The sequence below is a fragment of the Cavia porcellus genome, unplaced genomic scaffold (genome assembly GCF_034190915.1).
Source record: "Cavia porcellus strain 051 isolate PalLab524CR breed Dunkin Hartley unplaced genomic scaffold, mCavPor4.1 scaffold_28, whole genome shotgun sequence".
NCBI classification, from domain to species: domain Eukaryota; kingdom Metazoa; phylum Chordata; class Mammalia; order Rodentia; family Caviidae; genus Cavia; species Cavia porcellus.
The window spans coordinates 19027173-19044578 of record NW_026947511.1 but is presented as its reverse complement, the minus strand read 5'-3'; the positions used below and the strand labels follow the sequence as shown (position 1 = coordinate 19044578).

The 17406-nt window shown below is 35.0% G+C and overlaps 2 protein-coding genes across 8 annotated transcripts in view; one reads left to right on the top strand and one right to left on the bottom strand.

Moving 5' to 3' along the window:
* Fam13c (family with sequence similarity 13 member C) overlaps positions 1-14905 on the top strand; it is a 108867-nt gene extending 93962 nt beyond the window's left edge. For 5 of the 7 annotated variants that reach the window (XM_013156706.3, XM_005005300.4, XM_005005298.4 and 2 more), the window contains 6 exons: positions 1539-1620; positions 3044-3255; positions 8557-8652; positions 9849-10042; positions 10762-10863; positions 13343-14905. In XM_013156706.3, coding sequence (XP_013012160.1) covers positions 1539-1620; positions 3044-3255; positions 8557-8652; positions 9849-10042; positions 10762-10863; positions 13343-13466 — 810 coding nt within the window. In that variant the 3' untranslated portion in view covers positions 13467-14905. The remainder of the gene's footprint in view (positions 1-1538; positions 1621-3043; positions 3256-8556; positions 8653-9848; positions 10043-10761; positions 10864-13342) is intronic. The other 2 variants (XM_005005299.4, XM_003473557.5) reach the window with 1 other exon arrangement.
* The window catches only part of Phyhipl (phytanoyl-CoA 2-hydroxylase interacting protein like), a 53356-nt gene continuing 50825 nt past the window's right edge, over positions 14876-17406 (bottom strand). Inside the window, exon 5 of the mRNA XM_063239526.1 lies at positions 14876-15954. Within this exon, the coding sequence (XP_063095596.1) occupies positions 15420-15954 (535 nt within the window). The 3' untranslated portion in view covers positions 14876-15419. The remainder of the gene's footprint in view (positions 15955-17406) is intronic.

The following is a 17406-nucleotide window of genomic DNA, read 5'->3' as shown; positions in this document are numbered from 1 at the left end:
TCATTATTTTTTTAATCTAAAAATACTCAGTTTTTGCATTGTTTCAGAATTGGCAGAGCTCTAAAGTGTGCTTCACAGTGGACATACTTACTCCCACGTACACCTGATGATCTTGGAATGCAAGTACTGCTTTTTCTTTCAAACATGAACATATTTTTCATCTTTCTATGCCTCCCACTCATGGTCCACAGATTTAGTGAAAGACCCTAAAACATTGCAAGCCCCTATATTTAGTCACTAAAAATATACATGTTTAAAAACATGTATATTTTGCGTATGATCGTGTTATCTTGCATATTATTGTAACATTTCTTATATATCTTAGTAGTATTAGTATTGAACCTGCATTTAAATTACCGTGTCCTTACTGATCTTTGGGAATAGAGGGTAACTATATTTGACTATTACCTCTCTCCTAATTTTTCTGTAGAAAGTTCACTTTTGTGTCAAGTGCATAGACATGGTGGCACAAGCATATTATAATGCCAGCTAGTTGGGAGGCTAACACAGAAGGTTTGTTTGAGGCCAGACTGGGCAATATAGCTAAACCCCATATTGAAAAAAGGAGGGAATCTTCCAAAAGACTCATATTGATAGATGCATATCCTTCTAAAATTAATATTCTGACATTTCCAGGTTGTGCCTAGCTCTCTGGAAAAAACATGCTCCTCTACACATATTTGTTGATGAAGGCATAGTATTTCTTTGAAGGTCTAATGGTAACATTATTTGGACTTCTACTTCTGCTAGTGGAAATAAAAATAGTAATATATGTAATTCTTGCTAATAATTCAACAATGGTTAGCATGCAATTGGAACTATTTTCTGGTGCTTCATAGATATTAATTAATTCTTCATAGCAACCTAGTGAGGGAGATACTCATAATCCTCACATAGTAGGTAAAACTATAAAATACAGCAAGGCTAAATAATTTGCCCAAGGTCATACTCATGTGATGGTTTTATTTTAATACTGGCTACAGTCACATGTTTTCTATGAAAAATCTGCTGTCTCCTTGACAGACTGACTTTATTTCTCAGCACTCCTCTCAGGTTGTTGAGAACTGGAGTCTTTTCAGCTTGGAGGATGCGGCTAGTAGGAGCCAAATGTTCCAGTTTGTCAGCATTCTCCAGCAGGTTATAGTCATAAGCCATGTATGATAGCCACAGGCAAGGTAGGAAGCACTGGTTTGTATTATCATTGATCTGAGAGCAGGGGTGTGAGGTGTGGGTGGCCAGCAAGGTGGCTGAGGTTAGATGGTGGGGCTGGCATGATGCTGGTATATAAAAATACTGGGTGACCAAGCATATTTAGGAATCATGCCCATGACAAGGATAGAACAGTGGAGAAGGTCAAGATATGTTTTCCAGAAGCAACTCCATCAGCTGGAGTTTCATGCCTCTCCCAGCACTGTGTGTTCCTTAACTACCTGCGTAAGTTGGCTATTTAAAAATGTTATTTTTTCCTTTTCTTTCTTTCCCTCCCTTTCTCTCCCTACCCTTCCTTCCATTTCCATTTTACCCTCCGGCCTCGGTAGCCTTCACATGGTGACAAGACTTCTAATCCTGAAGTCCTGAAATGGATGAACGATTTGGCTAAAGGTCGTAAACAGCTCAAAGGTAAATGCCAGTGAAAGGTCTCTTTTTCTCAGAAAAGATATAGTTAAAATAGTATAATCTGCTCCAGGGTGTTCTGACTCATTTCCACCTGTGTCATCGTAAACTTAATTTCCTGCTTAGATTGGAGGTCCCACTTAACACAAATGGTTTTGAGTCACTTTTCATTGTTCAGCTGCTCTTCATAAGCTTCTTTACATAGAAGCTGAGAAATTCCAACCTCCAAATGTAATGATCCACTCAAACCTAGGGACATTTCAACCTGTGGATCTGTAATCTTCCTGTTGGATCTGTAGATGTTAGAAACAAAAGGGGCCTGCACACACCCCATTGCACAGGTGGGGACATGTATATCTAGAGGGAAAATTTACCTAGCTTGGAAGTGGTAAGCTGAGTATAAATCTTTTTTCTTTTGCATTTCAGCCCAGTTCTTTTTATGGCCCTCTCTGGAGATGGTGGTGTATTAATTGAAATACATTTTAAAGGACAATCATTATTTACCAATAAAATTATTTTCTTCTTCCATCCATACTCTATAATTTCAATAGAGATATATGGGAATTTTTCCAAATTTCTGGAGGGATAATGGTTAAGAATTATAAAGGAATATTAGAAATATTAATTCAGTGGTATTAAATTATAATGATGTGGTATATTTATAAAACTTACAGTGTTTAAACATCAAGTCAGAGTCTAAACAAATCAAATAAAATGAGTTATATAAGTCAGAAATCAATACAAATGGCCTCAAATGAGCACTCCCCTAGCATTTTCTGATATGTAATTCACTGACAAGTCCCAAGTGTGTTTTAAAAATTATAATTATCTAAGTTTATATAAGCCACATTTGCAATAAAGGTAATTCCTAGATTTTAAAAGCTGACATTAGCCAAAACTGTGAAATCTGTTGAGAGATGGTATTTTCACCCCCCTTTCCCACCATGTCCTATATCTACCCCTTTTCCCATTGTCCCATGTCGTATATTTGCTTAGATGCCTGCATGTATAATGCCTTTCAAAAGTATTGTGTTTTCCCAGTGACTCTTGATAAACTCACAATTTTCAAAATTCACCTCAACAAATTTTTGAGTGTAGAATTTCAGGTGCTATCATAGATGACAGATGGAGCCTCTTGGGTCAGTACCACTGGTGTTCCTTTGGATCTTTTCCATCAGAATCTAAACAGAGTTCTTGCTGCACAGCGCCTCCACTTCCATGAAGACCTGGTCTCTGGACCCCCATTTTCATACCTGATTGGGGTGCTTAGATATGATCTGCGGTTATTGAGCCAGCTCTTGCCCAGTGAAAGTCATTTAGATTGTTCATTTCTCGCAATTTGGTGGGGAGAACACCTGAGAGGCTCTCTTGTTTTTCTTAGGTGTAGTGAGACCTTTCTGCTCATGGTAATTCATGGTGTTTCTCTTAGAACTAAAGCTGAAGCTATCAGAAGAACAAGGGGGTGCTCCCAAAGGCCCTTTGAGAAACCTGTCCTGTGAGCAACCCACAGTCCCAAGAGAAAATGGGAAACCAGAAGCTACAGGCCCTGAGCCAAGCTCATCTGGAGAGGAGACTTCAGATACTGTGTTGACATGCCTGAAGGAGAAGAGAGAGCTCTTCCCTGCCCAGGAGGATTCTAAGGTACCTCACCATTTTGTCTTAGGGTCCCAGCACCCGACAAGTGCCAGTCATGCTTTCCACCAGTTCATCAGAGCATTTTTCCAACACATAAACAACTTTAGGAAAATGGCTCCAAATTTCAGAAAGCCATGACATATGGACGTGGCCTCATGATTCCATGTTGTAATGCTGTTCTGGTGACTATAGTGTGACGTGTTTATAGAAATCAGATGGCAAGGACATAAAGATATGTCATATCCTTTTGTTTTCCCAATTTTTCCTCACCCATGAATCTATAATGTCTGTACATATTAGGTCCTGAATATATGTTTGCTGAATAAATAGATAAATGGACAGATGAATAAATAAATGGATACATTAAATTTTGGAATGAAGGTTTTGTAATGAAGTCTTCCTGAGAATGATGCTTTTGTCTATTCTGCTGTACATTACTTGGCCTTAAAAATATGGAAATATGTATCAAATCCCAAAGTCTCACATTATGCCACTGGGTTAGTCTTTTACTTTCGGGTATACATGTAGAAATGGGCCTATGGCCGCCTCTGACATTATGAAACACCTTTAAACTTAGAAAAGCAACCAATATATAAGTAGTGAATGTAAAGCTGGTATCCCTGTGGGCAAAATGTTTTTTCCTCTGACCAAGATGCTAGACCTTTAGGATAGCCAGTAGATAACTTCTGTATATATACACATATGCCCAAACATAGCTATTTTTTTCATCTTTTACTATTTTGACAGTCTTTATGTTTTACTTACCTCGTCCATATTGATAAAAGCATCTTGATCAATAACCAAGTTCTAATTCTATGCTGTTCATTTATCAGAGCAGTGAGTAGAGCATTAGAATTGGTTTGGCAGACTTAGAACAGATCTCAGTGCCACTTCCTAATCCTCTACACTTCTCAGGACATGGAATTTTTAAGTGCCCCTACTAGGACAGTCCTAGGCAAAGTGGGATAGTTGGTTGCTCTATTCATCAAATATTTTAAATCTAATGTCTACCAAATAAACTGAAGTTCTTAGTCTCCTCCAAAATCTGTTTTGCTATCATTTTCAGTGTCAGTAAATGGACACAGCACCATTAATGATTCTTTCTTTTCTTCTCTTTATCCCATCTAGCACTTAAACATCTCTTTGGATTTAACCAAAAAAAAACTGTATACTTTAAGTGCATATAGTACTTTCCATCTCCAAAGCCACTATGATAATCAAGCAGCCATCTCATATCCCTTTTCTACCCTTTTGCCCAGTAATTTAATCACACAGTAATCAGAGATATTTTGATGTGAATCATTTCATATCACTTTGCTGCTGACAAAAATTTAGCAGTGTTTCTCTGTATAGCCTAAAAGGTCCTACATGATGAGTTCCAATCTGCCCTTTTATTTTATTTCACACCATTCTGTGTTACAACCCTCAGACATAAGAATTCCAAGTACACAACAAACTCTTTATTCTTTTAAGGGATTCTGGCATGCAATTTTGTCTACAGTTCTTTTTCTTGAGGTGCTCTGAATCTGCTAATTTTATTCACTGGCCTTCCCAATCACTCTTTCTAAAGAAGAAAATATTTCCATCATTTTATATAATTCCATGTTTAATTTCCTTTCTAGTGCTTTAAAAAATCTCTAATAATTTTATTTCTTGTATCCCAACTCCTAGGAGAGCATGAGCTCGTTGGCAGTGACCCTGTCATAACTTTGTATTTATTTTTTAAAGCTTAGAGGCCTAGCATCTTTTTGCAATTCAACAATTGTTCACCAATCACCAGGCATCTCCTTTATTGTCACAATGACTATATAAGTATTATTTGTATCTTGCCTATGAGTGAACTATAGCTCAGAGATGAGTTCAATTTGCCATCTCAGATGCGGGAAAACTGAGGTGGGTCTGCATTTCTGAGGAATATATAAATAAGTCTGAGGGTTGGATGGAAATCTCTGAGTGCTTTAGAAATCATCCTTGTATAAATGGCAATTATTTCTGTTATTTCAATGAAAGAGTATCTGATGTCCCTTCAGATAAACCTGGTAGCTCTGCAAAAGTTAGGGTCCTTTAAATAGAGAACATTTGTACTAGAATTTGTAAGCTTCGGTGTACTAAGATGCAGTATTATTTCTGGGAGTATTTACTGTGTCAGCCACGAGGTGAGCACTAAAGGGGGAATCCAGAGTCACAGTAGAAACAAAGGAAACATTATGTATTTCCAAGGCAGCTAGTCTTATTCCTGTTTCCTACATATACTGAGTAGCATTCCAGATCATCGCATTAGATCTTCCAACTTTAAACTCAAATTGACAGATGACTTTCATTTGGGAACCTTGAGTACTGCTAGAAGGGCTGTATTACAGACTTCTATGCTGAAGAATGCTTTGTTTTCAAGAAAGGCCTTTATTTTGCTGTTTTCTGAAATTTTTGCATTGATGCTTAGTTTGAGTCCGTACTAAAGCTGATAAATATCTTAAAGTATTACTTTTCCCTTTTATCTGTGGATTTTTAAAAGAGATAATCACTTCTGTTGTGGGTCATTATTGTATACTGGAAACAAGTGAGTTTTCTCTCCATAATTCTGCATGTTCCTGTGTGCAAGATGTATCAAAACTGTGATTTTTGTTATGTGAATGGAGAAAACCATTTGAGTAGCCTAGAACAGTCAGGGAGAGCTAGCCACAGTATGAATGGGTTATCATATTTTTAAGGTAAGTATAAGCAGATAAATCCCAAAAGAGATTGATTCTTACTTCCTGATTTTGTGTTCTTTTCTGTGTGGAGATTGAACCCAGAGCCTTCAGGTAAAGCCAGGAGGAGATTAAAGAAGATGGAACTTAAAAAGAATACAATTTGAAATCATTTGTTAATAGCTTGACAAACCTCCCCATAGAAAAAACTTGTAGTCCGCTTTCCTAGGTCATCTGAGTTATCAAGATCTGGCATAATAGCCTGAACACAACTACATTTCCAAAACAGAACATCTGCTGAGTGGCCAGCACAAGTACTTCTGGATCCGCGACAGCAAGTTGTTTGGGGAAAAATTGCTATAACTCTAGCGCTTTTACAATGTGTTTATTTTCTTTACTCCCCATAGAGCTGTTGCCGTATTTTCTTTCTGAGTAAACCACAGGAACTTATAAATAAAATCATACCCTCTAATCATTCCCATAAATGAACTCTTTCTTAAGGACAGAAGAAGACTGACGTTCTCTCCTCTGTACAGCAAGTGATGCAAAACTATTGCTCTTTAGTTACAGAGATTAAGTCTGGCAAGGTTTCTCTGTGTTTAAGAAACATATCTGGGCTCATCAACTGAAGCTTTATGTTTTTCTTTGGAGACTGTGCTTTTTCTGAGGGGAAAATCGTGGCATCATCAGAATGAAAAGGGAATATATCCATTGTATTTGTTTCCTAATTTTAACCTAGCTCTGTGGAAGATTCTTTTTTAAAATGGATGTCATCATTCTAACCTCCCTTACATTCACTCTTTTTTCTCCTTCAGGATTAATTTTAGTTTCTTAGAATCTAGAAAATATACTGACCATGAAAATAAAATTTCTAAACACAAACCAATAATAATTATAAGGGCATCATTTTCTGAAGTTTTTTCTCTGAAAGATAAATCCCAATAAAATATTTAAAAATTATTTTCAATGTTTTCTGAACTTTGATTTGAGTTTTTCCTTTTATGTTTATGAAAATCCCATGACCTACATTTTGATAAGATTTGTTTATGAAAAGATGTATCATGCTACGGAAATGTTTAAGGAAATATTGGGCTAGAAAAAAGAAAGCTTCTTGTGGTTATTTAGCCTATATTTAAGTGGCTTTCACAGGTAAGTGACTTTCCACTGAGAATAAAAATGAAAGAGACTTGGTCTATAGATTGTTTTATATATATATATATATAATATATATATATTTATTAATATATATATTATATATTTATTATATATATATAATCCTGTCTTTATATATATGTATATATATATTGTTAAAAACTAGAATCCCTTTTACATATAAACTTATGTTGGTAAATTGTTAGTAGAGATGGGGATATTAATCATTTTAAAAAGTACGTGATATGATTTTGGGCTTCCAAAAAATTTTAATGTAACAGTTAAGTTCCAAATAATGAGATAGAGACTTTTAGAGGAAACAGGTCAATATGGACAGAATGGTTTATAGTTCAGGTAGGAGTAGAATAGCGTGAGTATAATTGGAGAGCTTAATACTTGTTTATGACATTTCCTTTTCCCTTAAGAGCCTCCATGAACCATTGGGAAGGCAGAGCTTCTTAGCATTCTTGGGTGTGTGTACTTCTAAAGATACTTGGGTGATGTTATGAGCTACTTCTACCCTGGCATTCCCACTATTTGCTGAGTGAAAACCACTGGCCAATAATTAGAGACTCTTTCTAGTTAATATGTAGCAAATTAATACAGGCCACACAGTGGTACCATGAGGAGAAAAATCAAAGGAAAGAGGAGGCTTTTGGTCACTTTGGATAGGAAGGTAGATAAGTAGACAGACAAGTAGACACCTATTTAAATTTTTATAAACAGTGTGACCTGTTGATAATACTGTTTAGAGATGAACCATTTAACAGAGGGTTATAAAACACAATAGTGTACCAAGAGGTTATAATTTTTCTTTTTTAGTTTACAGGAATTTAGAAGAATAAGTTGAGATAACTACCTTTGGACCAACCTGGAAGGAATTTTGTAATTTTAGCCCCTGCTGTCTGGTAGAAAATGAAGGATTCAGGAAAGTTAAATGTTTTGCATAGTTTTACCTAAAAGCTCTGGGTTCAATCCCCAAACAGAAAAGAAAAACAAGATCAGGAAGTAACAGTTTATACCAAAGCTAACAAGTAGGCTAGTATACAATCCTTGTAGGTAATGATAAAGACCGTATACAATTAGTGTTGATCAATATGTCATGAAATTCCAGATAAAATAGATATTTTTGAAGCAAAAGTAATAGACTAGTAGACTTTGATCATTCATTGGTTTGAGAATGCTCAAAAGAGAGTTTTTGTGCTATTTATTCTTAAATAATCTTTTGGAAAACCTTAAAACTCACCTTTTCTGACTTGGGTCCAGCCTTTAAGGGATTTTTGTTAGAAAAATTGGCATGTATAATATACATAGTACCATCTAGTTTCCTTTTTCCAATTATTGCTGCATATTATAGTATTATAATCCTTTATTGAGACTTCAAGACACGTTTTTAGCCTGCTAAGAACACTGACATGTTTTAATTCTTATCTGAGAAAGGAACAATAATCCATGTCATGTTTTTCAGATAACTAAGCAAGACAAGAACCTCATAAAGCCCCTTTATGATCGATACAGAATTATCAAGCAAATCTTGTCAACACCTTCTCTTATACCAACAATTGTAAGTCAAGATAATTACATTAAGTGGTTAACTGCTTTGTACTGATGTTTAGTTAACACAGTGCCATAGTTAGCATTATGAGAGTTGTATAACTCTCATAAAATATATATCACTTTTATGTTTGAAGCCAGTTTTAAAATATGCCTTCAGTACCTATTGCAAGGAGAAAAAATATTTAAGTTTGATCTTACCTAATTTGTAACACTGCTATACAAACACAGAACCTCTTGATTTTGTGTATGTTGGTTGATTTTTCTCCTTTAATAGGAAAATTGACAGTATGTTCCTTAATTTATTTTTGGTATCATATGACCAAACTGTACAAATTTATGAATAGATTTATTCCAATAGACAATAGGAATACTGAAATGGGTTAAGATAATTTTAATAATGATTTATGGAATACAGAATTAGAAAAATGCAATAAATCCTATTTTATCGGTATCAAAATGGCCACGTGTTTAGGATGTCAGTGTAAAAAGGAATAAATATTAAATATAAATAGAATATTTTAGAATTGTATACTTGAGTATTTTAAAAGCTATTAAGAGAATAATACATTCATAGTCTTTGAAATTTTCCCATGAGAAAGTATAATTTAAAGTGGAAAAGGATTTTCAGATTTCCTCACCAAAAAATCATTTGTGATAATTTTCACAAGAAGTTGAGGTATAACTCTACCTTGCTTTGGCTTCAAAGAGCTCTTCTTTGAATTACTCAATTTTGTAAGCATCCTCCATATCTGAAAGTCCTGCACTGGTACCTGACTTGGAATATTCTCTATAACAAAGTCTCTGTAATCCATTTCGTTGCAACCCACATCATTGCTATCAAGCTGCAGCCTTTAAGATCTGTGTGAAAGGGAGAAAATACTGGACCATACATTTTCATGCCTTTTTTGGCCCACCAAGGACAGATGAACTTGGTCAGCATTCTACTTCAACACCTGTGTATCTGCTCATTATCTTCTGTAGTTTTTTTTTTTGTTGTTGTTGTTGTTGTTGCTGTTTTTTGTTTTTTAAATATCTTTGAGAAAGGGCTCTTGGTTGCTTCCATCCTGGTTCTCAGTAGGCACATGGGCCTCTTACTGGTTTTCATGGTTATCTATTTATGATTCTTCTGTTCTTTTTTCTTTCTTTTTATTTTCAAGAGGTACTTGACATTTTGTGACCTTACTTAACTCTTCTTGTGATAAGCAGGAGGAAGAGGACTCTGATGAAGACTGTCAACAGGGAAACCAACAACCGTTACTAGATCCAGGGTCACGCCTTCCTGTTGGTGATCACTTCACCTACTCTGAGACAGAGCCTATTAGGCCCCTGATGCCAGATGAAAAAAAAGAAGTGAAACAAGCAGCTCTCTCCATGTCTAATTTACACGAGGCTACCATGTGAGTCTGAATCCTAAGTGTGAGTCTCTTTTTATCTGAAAAGAGTTAAAAAGGTCTGGGGTTCCCTATGTAGTCATAAAATGTTTGGAAGAGCTGTTACTCTCTGAGCTTTGATGGTTGTTGTTCTGAAGTAGTCATTCCTAACTTTTGAAATTAATGGGATCTTTTTGAAGAAAATGCCTCCGGATCATTTCTCAGTTTAGAGACTTTTTGAAACCATATACAGGTTCTAAAATAAAGTGAGCAGAGTTTGCAGTAGACCTACAGCGTTTCCAGAGTATTAGTTTCATTTCCAAGGATTTTGCCATTCTCCCCACTGCAGATTGAGGGCAGAGTCTCCATTAACATTTTCTTCCTTTTGTGTCTCTTTTATTTGCTCTGTCATCACATACTCATGAGTATTCCTTCAACGTGTTGGTGCTGCACTTACCCCTATGTGTTCATACTGCCATGACCTCTCTCATTTCTTAACACAGCCTCAGCCCACTTGCCTATTGTCCATCCTGTTCTCCTTTCCCATGACATTGATCCTGTCAAGTAATTTCCTGTGCTTAGGGACTGTACCTACAGTCAGGTTCTGTTAGCCACACTCAACAAGCTATTATGCTTAGAACATTTTTCAAACTTAATATGTATTTTTTTGGCTTAACCAATACATCTGCGAATGAGCTCTCCATTATGCTAGTACTCATTAATGACAAATATTTTCCCTGATGTAGGCCTGTACTTCTTGATCATCTCCGAGAAACTAGGGCTGACAAGAAGAGACTAAGGAAAGCGCTAAGAGAATTTGAAGAACAGTTTTTTAAACAAACAGGAAGGTGAGTGTGGGTAGATATTTCTTACGCTTACATTTCCTAGAGCACTATTGTTAGAATATGCAAGTTTTCAAAGAAGCAGTGGCTTTGCAAAAGATGTAAATTATGTCCATACTGGCTTTGACTCAGGATTTGTTCAATGTAACATTCTGATAGTGCTGTTATTAGACATGTTATATGGGAAACTATTACTACAAAGTATGTCATCAATCTTCCAGTAACAAAGGATTTACTCTGAATATCCCTAACTTTTCATAATAAGTATTATGCTATTGAATTTATCTAAGCATTTAAAAACATATTTTTAGACCATATGACTTGTTTTTAGCTTACATAAGTTATTACCTACTTTTAAAAAAATAATTCCACCTTTACTTTAATTATCTCCTTTAAACTTCAGGATCTGGCCCTAATTATTTTATTTCAGAATTTGGTCAAATGTTCATAGCTATTCTTTCTATTCCTTGAATGTTTACTATGTCCTCTAATTTTCTGTGTCAACTCAAATTCTTATACATTCCATTAGTTCCTGCTAATTTTTAGTGTATCAACAAAATTATACAATCAAGAGATAAGGGTTTTTGATCCTCTTCTAAAGACAGTGAGTCAAATCATTTAGCTGTCTGGAGCATGAGTTTCTGCTTTCATTAGTTGAAATGATTAGGCTCCTGAGATTATTTGAGAAGTTACAGTTTAATGTGGGACATCTACCTTAAATTTTTTTAAAAAAGAGTGTAACTTTTCTAAAGTAACTAAGTTATTAAGTGGCAAGGATGAGATGAAAATATTGGATTTTAGAGCATAAGCATTAGTTGGACATATTAAGTGAGAAGCTTTTTGCATAAAGCAATTTGGATTCTAATTTTGTTAGTTTTCTACTTAGAATCTTCATTTCCAGTAGCTACAATCCCAATTTATTTACATTTCTTTTAAATAATCTAGTGCAAAGTAGCATGCTAAATTTAGATGATTTTTTTTCTTTTTCCATGCATTTTTATTTACAAAACATTGATAGAACTTTGCCTGAAAAGTTGGGATAGTGACTTTGCATTATGTGCCATAATCTGTGTGACTTAAACTAAAGTTCCTGATATTTGTAGCTTTAAATTAAAGGTATTTGATTTAATAATTGAAACATCTCATTCAAGGAAATATTTAGGAAGCTGTTTTCATATTTTAAATCTAGGCATTGCATATGAGAAATGGTCTCCTTAAGATTGCATATATTTTTTTCATAATTTTGAGTTCCCTGAATAAATTTATATATTTACCTGTACTGAGAGCTTGTTTCAAAGTTCCAGCAGGGGAACACAGATATTTGTATACCCTTGACCAAAGAAATGGTCTTTGTCTATTGCGGGTGGTTGTCCTCATCCAGTGTGCTATTTCCGGAGGGCCACACACAGCAGTGAAGCACTTAGGGGACTCCTGTCTAGCCAACCAGACCAGCCGAATCAACACGGGTGATCAGTGGGGTGACAGATGATACAGCCAGCTCACCTTCACATTCTTCATCTATCTTGAACCCCAGAGGTTTACCCTAAAAAACTAAGGAGGCTAATTATGTTCTACATATAGCCTTCTACAGCACTGTGATTCCTAAATCTCCTTCAAATATTCCTGTATTTGGTTGTATGCCCTCTTGTGGTGATACATTTCATTTATATGCAAAACTAATGATTTATTACAACTAAAATCGAACTGGAATGGCTAGGATTTGTGGACTCTCATCCTGCCTTCCTAACACATTTTATTGGGACTACGCATAAAGTAAAATGACCATACAAATGGATTACTAAAACGTTTAAAACATTGCAAATGTTCTTGGTAACATGGAGCATGCAGTAGCTAAACTGCATAGGTACTTAAGTGTATGCAATGTTATATGTTTAGTCTTAATAAAATTTGTGCGCAGAAAAGAACTACTGCACTTTAGACTCATAAATTTTGTCCATTAAAGAACAGCTCAGTGACTTTTCTACATATTGGCAAAAACAGGTATTATAGGAAAACATGGAACTGTTTTTGTAAGACAGCCAGCCACTGGATGTTTTTTTCCTAGTAACCATGAATTTATGAGTTGCCTGTGTTATCAAATTCCTGTTGCACTTTCACATTGACATTTTAAAAAATGTTTCACTGTGTGGGCTGAAAAATAGTGTGGAATTATGGTAAATAATGGAGAATGACAAGGGAATGCCTTGATAATTCTAGCTTTTGTTCTTCGATCTTTAACTTGTCCACTGTTACATGTCTAAGAACCAGACTAGTTTTTTGCAAAAGACCTATAATATTCACATCATCAAATGATGTTATTATTTAGAAACACAGAAGAAAGAGTGAATGAAGGTGAAGGGGAGGTAAAGAAGATGCAAAAACCAAGAGGATGCTGCTACCCTCTACTTCTTTATCTGTTAATCTTATAAGGATACTTAATGTCTTGATTCATTATGAACTAATGGGTTGTATTTTTTCCTTGCAGAAGTCCACAAAAGGAAGATAGGATACCAATGGCAGACGAGTACTATGAATACAAGCACATAAAAGCCAAACTGAGACTATTAGAGGTCCTCATCAGCAAGCAAGATGTGGCCAAAACTATTTGAGGTTTAGGAAATCACCATCGTTTCCACCTAAGATAAAAATCAAGCTTATTTTCCATTGCCATTTGTGCTAAGTAGTTTTGACATGTTGAAAATGAAAGCACTTTAGTGGTAGTTATTTTCAAGGAAGGACAGCAAGTTTAATTATAGACTGTACAAAGAAAAGGGATGTAAGTGGGGGAAAATTCAACAAGTAACCATCTCACTGGGAAAAAATCAGCTTCCTCCATGCCAAGGTCAATATAAGTATTTCCCAAAATGTCTAATGTTTTATAAATCTAAATGACATATGCATGGGCAATTTGTTAGGGAAAGTTTATTCAATGTCTGAAGATTATGTCAATGTATGGAAAAAGCATGATTTTTAAAAAATTAGAAAAAGAAAAGAGATTCTGCCTTTCATATAGCAAGGAAAGCTTCCAGTAAGAAAATAACTTATTTGAAATTTCAAATTGATTTTTATGTGATACAATATCTACTGCCTTGTCCCTTAAGTCTTTTTGACTTTCAGTACCCTAAAATATACCAGAAGGTGTCACAGCTACTTGTTTTTAATTTCAGTATAAAAATAGTACAATATTTTATCAGTTATTTGAGATTTTACATTTCTGGTTACCAAAGTTCATTCTAACAGCATGTACTTTGTGAATTATCTTTGTCTATAACTGACAGATGTTTATATTAAAATACTGTATTAAAATTTTAAAATAGTTATTTTGGATAGATGTGTCTTCAGTATATAATCTAATGTAACCATAGTATTATTGCTAATCTTTTTGTTTATTATAACTAAGAATATATAACTATTTTTCCATCAGGAATATGCATTTTTCTTAATGTTCCAAGGTCTATACTTCATAAAGTGAAAAAACTTTCTCATGAGCTGTAGTTATTCTTCATTCTGTACAAAATGAAAGGTTTGGAAACTTTGTTCTGATACCTTGGGAAAGAAGCTAGAATATTTTATTTTGCCTCATCAATTTTAGTATATTTTGAGTTATTTTGTACTAAAACACATTTATTTTGTTTTTTAAAAACAAGTAAAAGGCTGACAATTTCTTTTATGTATGAATCTTGTTTGTATCTGTATTTTCTGTAATGTGTAAGCATGATATTGAAGAAATTCACATTTTCATATAGTTTAGATGGGAAGAATATTGATTTCAAAAGCAGAAGAATTAGAAGCTTATTTTCTCTGTATTATCTGATTTTATAACTTTTATGAATGAGAATAATATCCTTCATAAATTTGTTTAATTGAAGTCATCCACTTGTACACAACTACTTGAGGTTTACAAATTACATCTTTGATAAGGGAAATGGTTTTGTGACAATGTATACACTTGCTATTAAAATGTAACTCCACATGTTCGATATGATTGTAAATATTTTATACAACAATACAAATAAAATATTTTTCTATTATATTTATTATGCTGAAACACAGTAGTTGTTTCCTGTTAGCTAATATAAATAACATAAATAACACTGTCAAATAACAAGTTGGAAGTGCTGACAATTCTAGGCTTCAAGATTTAACTCATGCTGCAATTACACCCTTTCATGCAATTTGGAGTTATTCCAATATTTGTTCAGTAGATTAAAGTGAATGCATATTTAAACACCATTTATAAGCCATTATTTTGTATTTTACTAAAGCATTCTATACAATTGTCTTGTTATGTTTGGCATATAGGAAAAATAAAAACATTGCAGCATCTAGGCAAATAAAGTGTCAGAAGGAGAACTTAGAATATTTGATCATTGAAAGTAGTGGGAAGGGTGGGGAATAGGAAACACTAAAACAGCTCTGAATGAAATTTGAGAAGTGGTAGTTTGCTTTTGGTGAGCGGCATATGCATGCTTCAGTGAAAAACATCAGATGATGAAAATGAACAGAGAGGAAATGCTCCTAATGGAAGAAAAGGGGCTGCGTAAGAATAAGAAAAGTGGGTGTTAACGTCCAACACTGATATTACAGGTTTTGCAGCTGGGATCTTTCTTTGCATTTGCAGTAGACAAACTCATGAGCTGATGACCAGTGATTTCTGCCACGGTGCCCAGAGAAAGATCCACAGGGTCAGTGTAAATAACTTCTAAAATGACATCCTGGGCATGGTGGTAAACCAGCATCCCATCTTCTTCTGTACAGGTCAAAAATTTATTATCCTTGGAATTTAGTTGAGGAAGCCGCTGCTTACAAAATTCATCGCCTGGTGATCCCACAGGAGCAATAACAAGAATCACATAATGATAAGCAGTGTACATACAGTAGAAGTCCCCAAAGTATAAATTAGTATTGGGGTTAAAAAGTTTTTCTGCTGCAATCTCAAACCTGTATCTTCCATAAGGTGAATCCTGAGGTGGCTTCCCAGTATTGAATTCAGTGCTGCAGCTGAAGAAGATGCCTTCTAATTTCCCACTGATAGGAGAGCCGTGGCTACCACTGTTATCCTTGACGGAAGGCTGCATAGCATTCCCATGGTGTTCTCTGCAAGAGAAATCATCATGCTTAGTACAATCGTGGTAAACTTAATGATTTATAGATTTAAATGGTCTAAAATTCAACCATCTCCTGCTAAATGCCTGGATGCCCATCCTACTATCGGGAATGTATCTTTTGCCATTACCTATAACGGCTGGATTCTACTTTGAATTTAAGGATGATCTACAAAGTTCAAAAACCTTTAATATAAAAAGTTCGCTGGATGGAACAAACTACAGCTAGAAATCTTAACTTCTTTTTAATATTTATTGGGTTTTAGAAGTGGCCTTCTGGAAAGAAAGCTGGACTAAAATATTGCTAAGTATTTGCATATTGATACATATGTTGAATGTTTCTTTAAATATGCTAGCATATACTCATTAAGTACTGTCTAGCTGGGGAATGTCCCATCCCACTCTGTGGCTTCATAACTGTGGTTGCTGATGCCAGCTATTCCCCTGCCTTTATCCTGAGAGTCCTGAGAGAGCCCTCCATTATATCCTGTGGTTTAGGGATGATGCTGGTGGCACCACCACCTTTGGCATCACACTTATTTGTCCTGCAGCTCCTGGGGACAGTGCTGTCCATATGTGGTACCACAAAAACAAAAGCAGCTGCTTCCAGAAGTTACAGTATCACCACAGCCTAATTCTGTGGTTTTTAAAGATATATATTTCTTTGGTAGCCTATATTCATTGCAAAGTCATACAACTACCTTCATAAGTCATTTCACACATCGCAGAAAGAAAAATCACACAGACTACAGTTTAGAGCCCCTCATAACCAAACCCAAAACATCTATTAGAGGAATTCTATCCTACCTAAATGGAAAAAGTTACACAAAAGCTATTTCATAAAACTGAAAGAGGCAAATGTTACATCAGATAGCAACATAAGGACACAATGAATATGAAAGGGAACAAGATACTTCCAAAGGAAAACAGTAAAACTCCAAAAATACAACACAATTTCAAATGCCTGAAAATAAATCCACATGATGAACCTAAGGAAACCAAGGCAAAGAAAAGAAACAAAGCCACTGAAAATCTGAAGTAACAGCTGACAGTTTTCCAAATTTTCAAAGATATGGACATTGAGATATAAGAAGTATGAAGAACCCTAACTTGATTCAACCAAAATAGACATTCCCTAAAGCATATTAGAATCATAACATCAAATGTACAAGACAGAATCCTTAAAAATAGCAAGAGAAAAGCAGCAAATCACATATAAGGGAACGTCCATTAGACTTACAGTAGATTTCTCAGCAGAAAATTTACAGACCTCGAGAGAAGGGCATGATATTGCCAATGAACAACACAACAAACAGTAGATCTCTATCCCCGATGAACACATGTGAAAAGTGTCAAAAGAGCTGCAAATCAAATACAATATTTTACCCTGATCAAATATCGTTCATCCGAGAGATAACAAAGATGCTTCAATATACTCAAACCT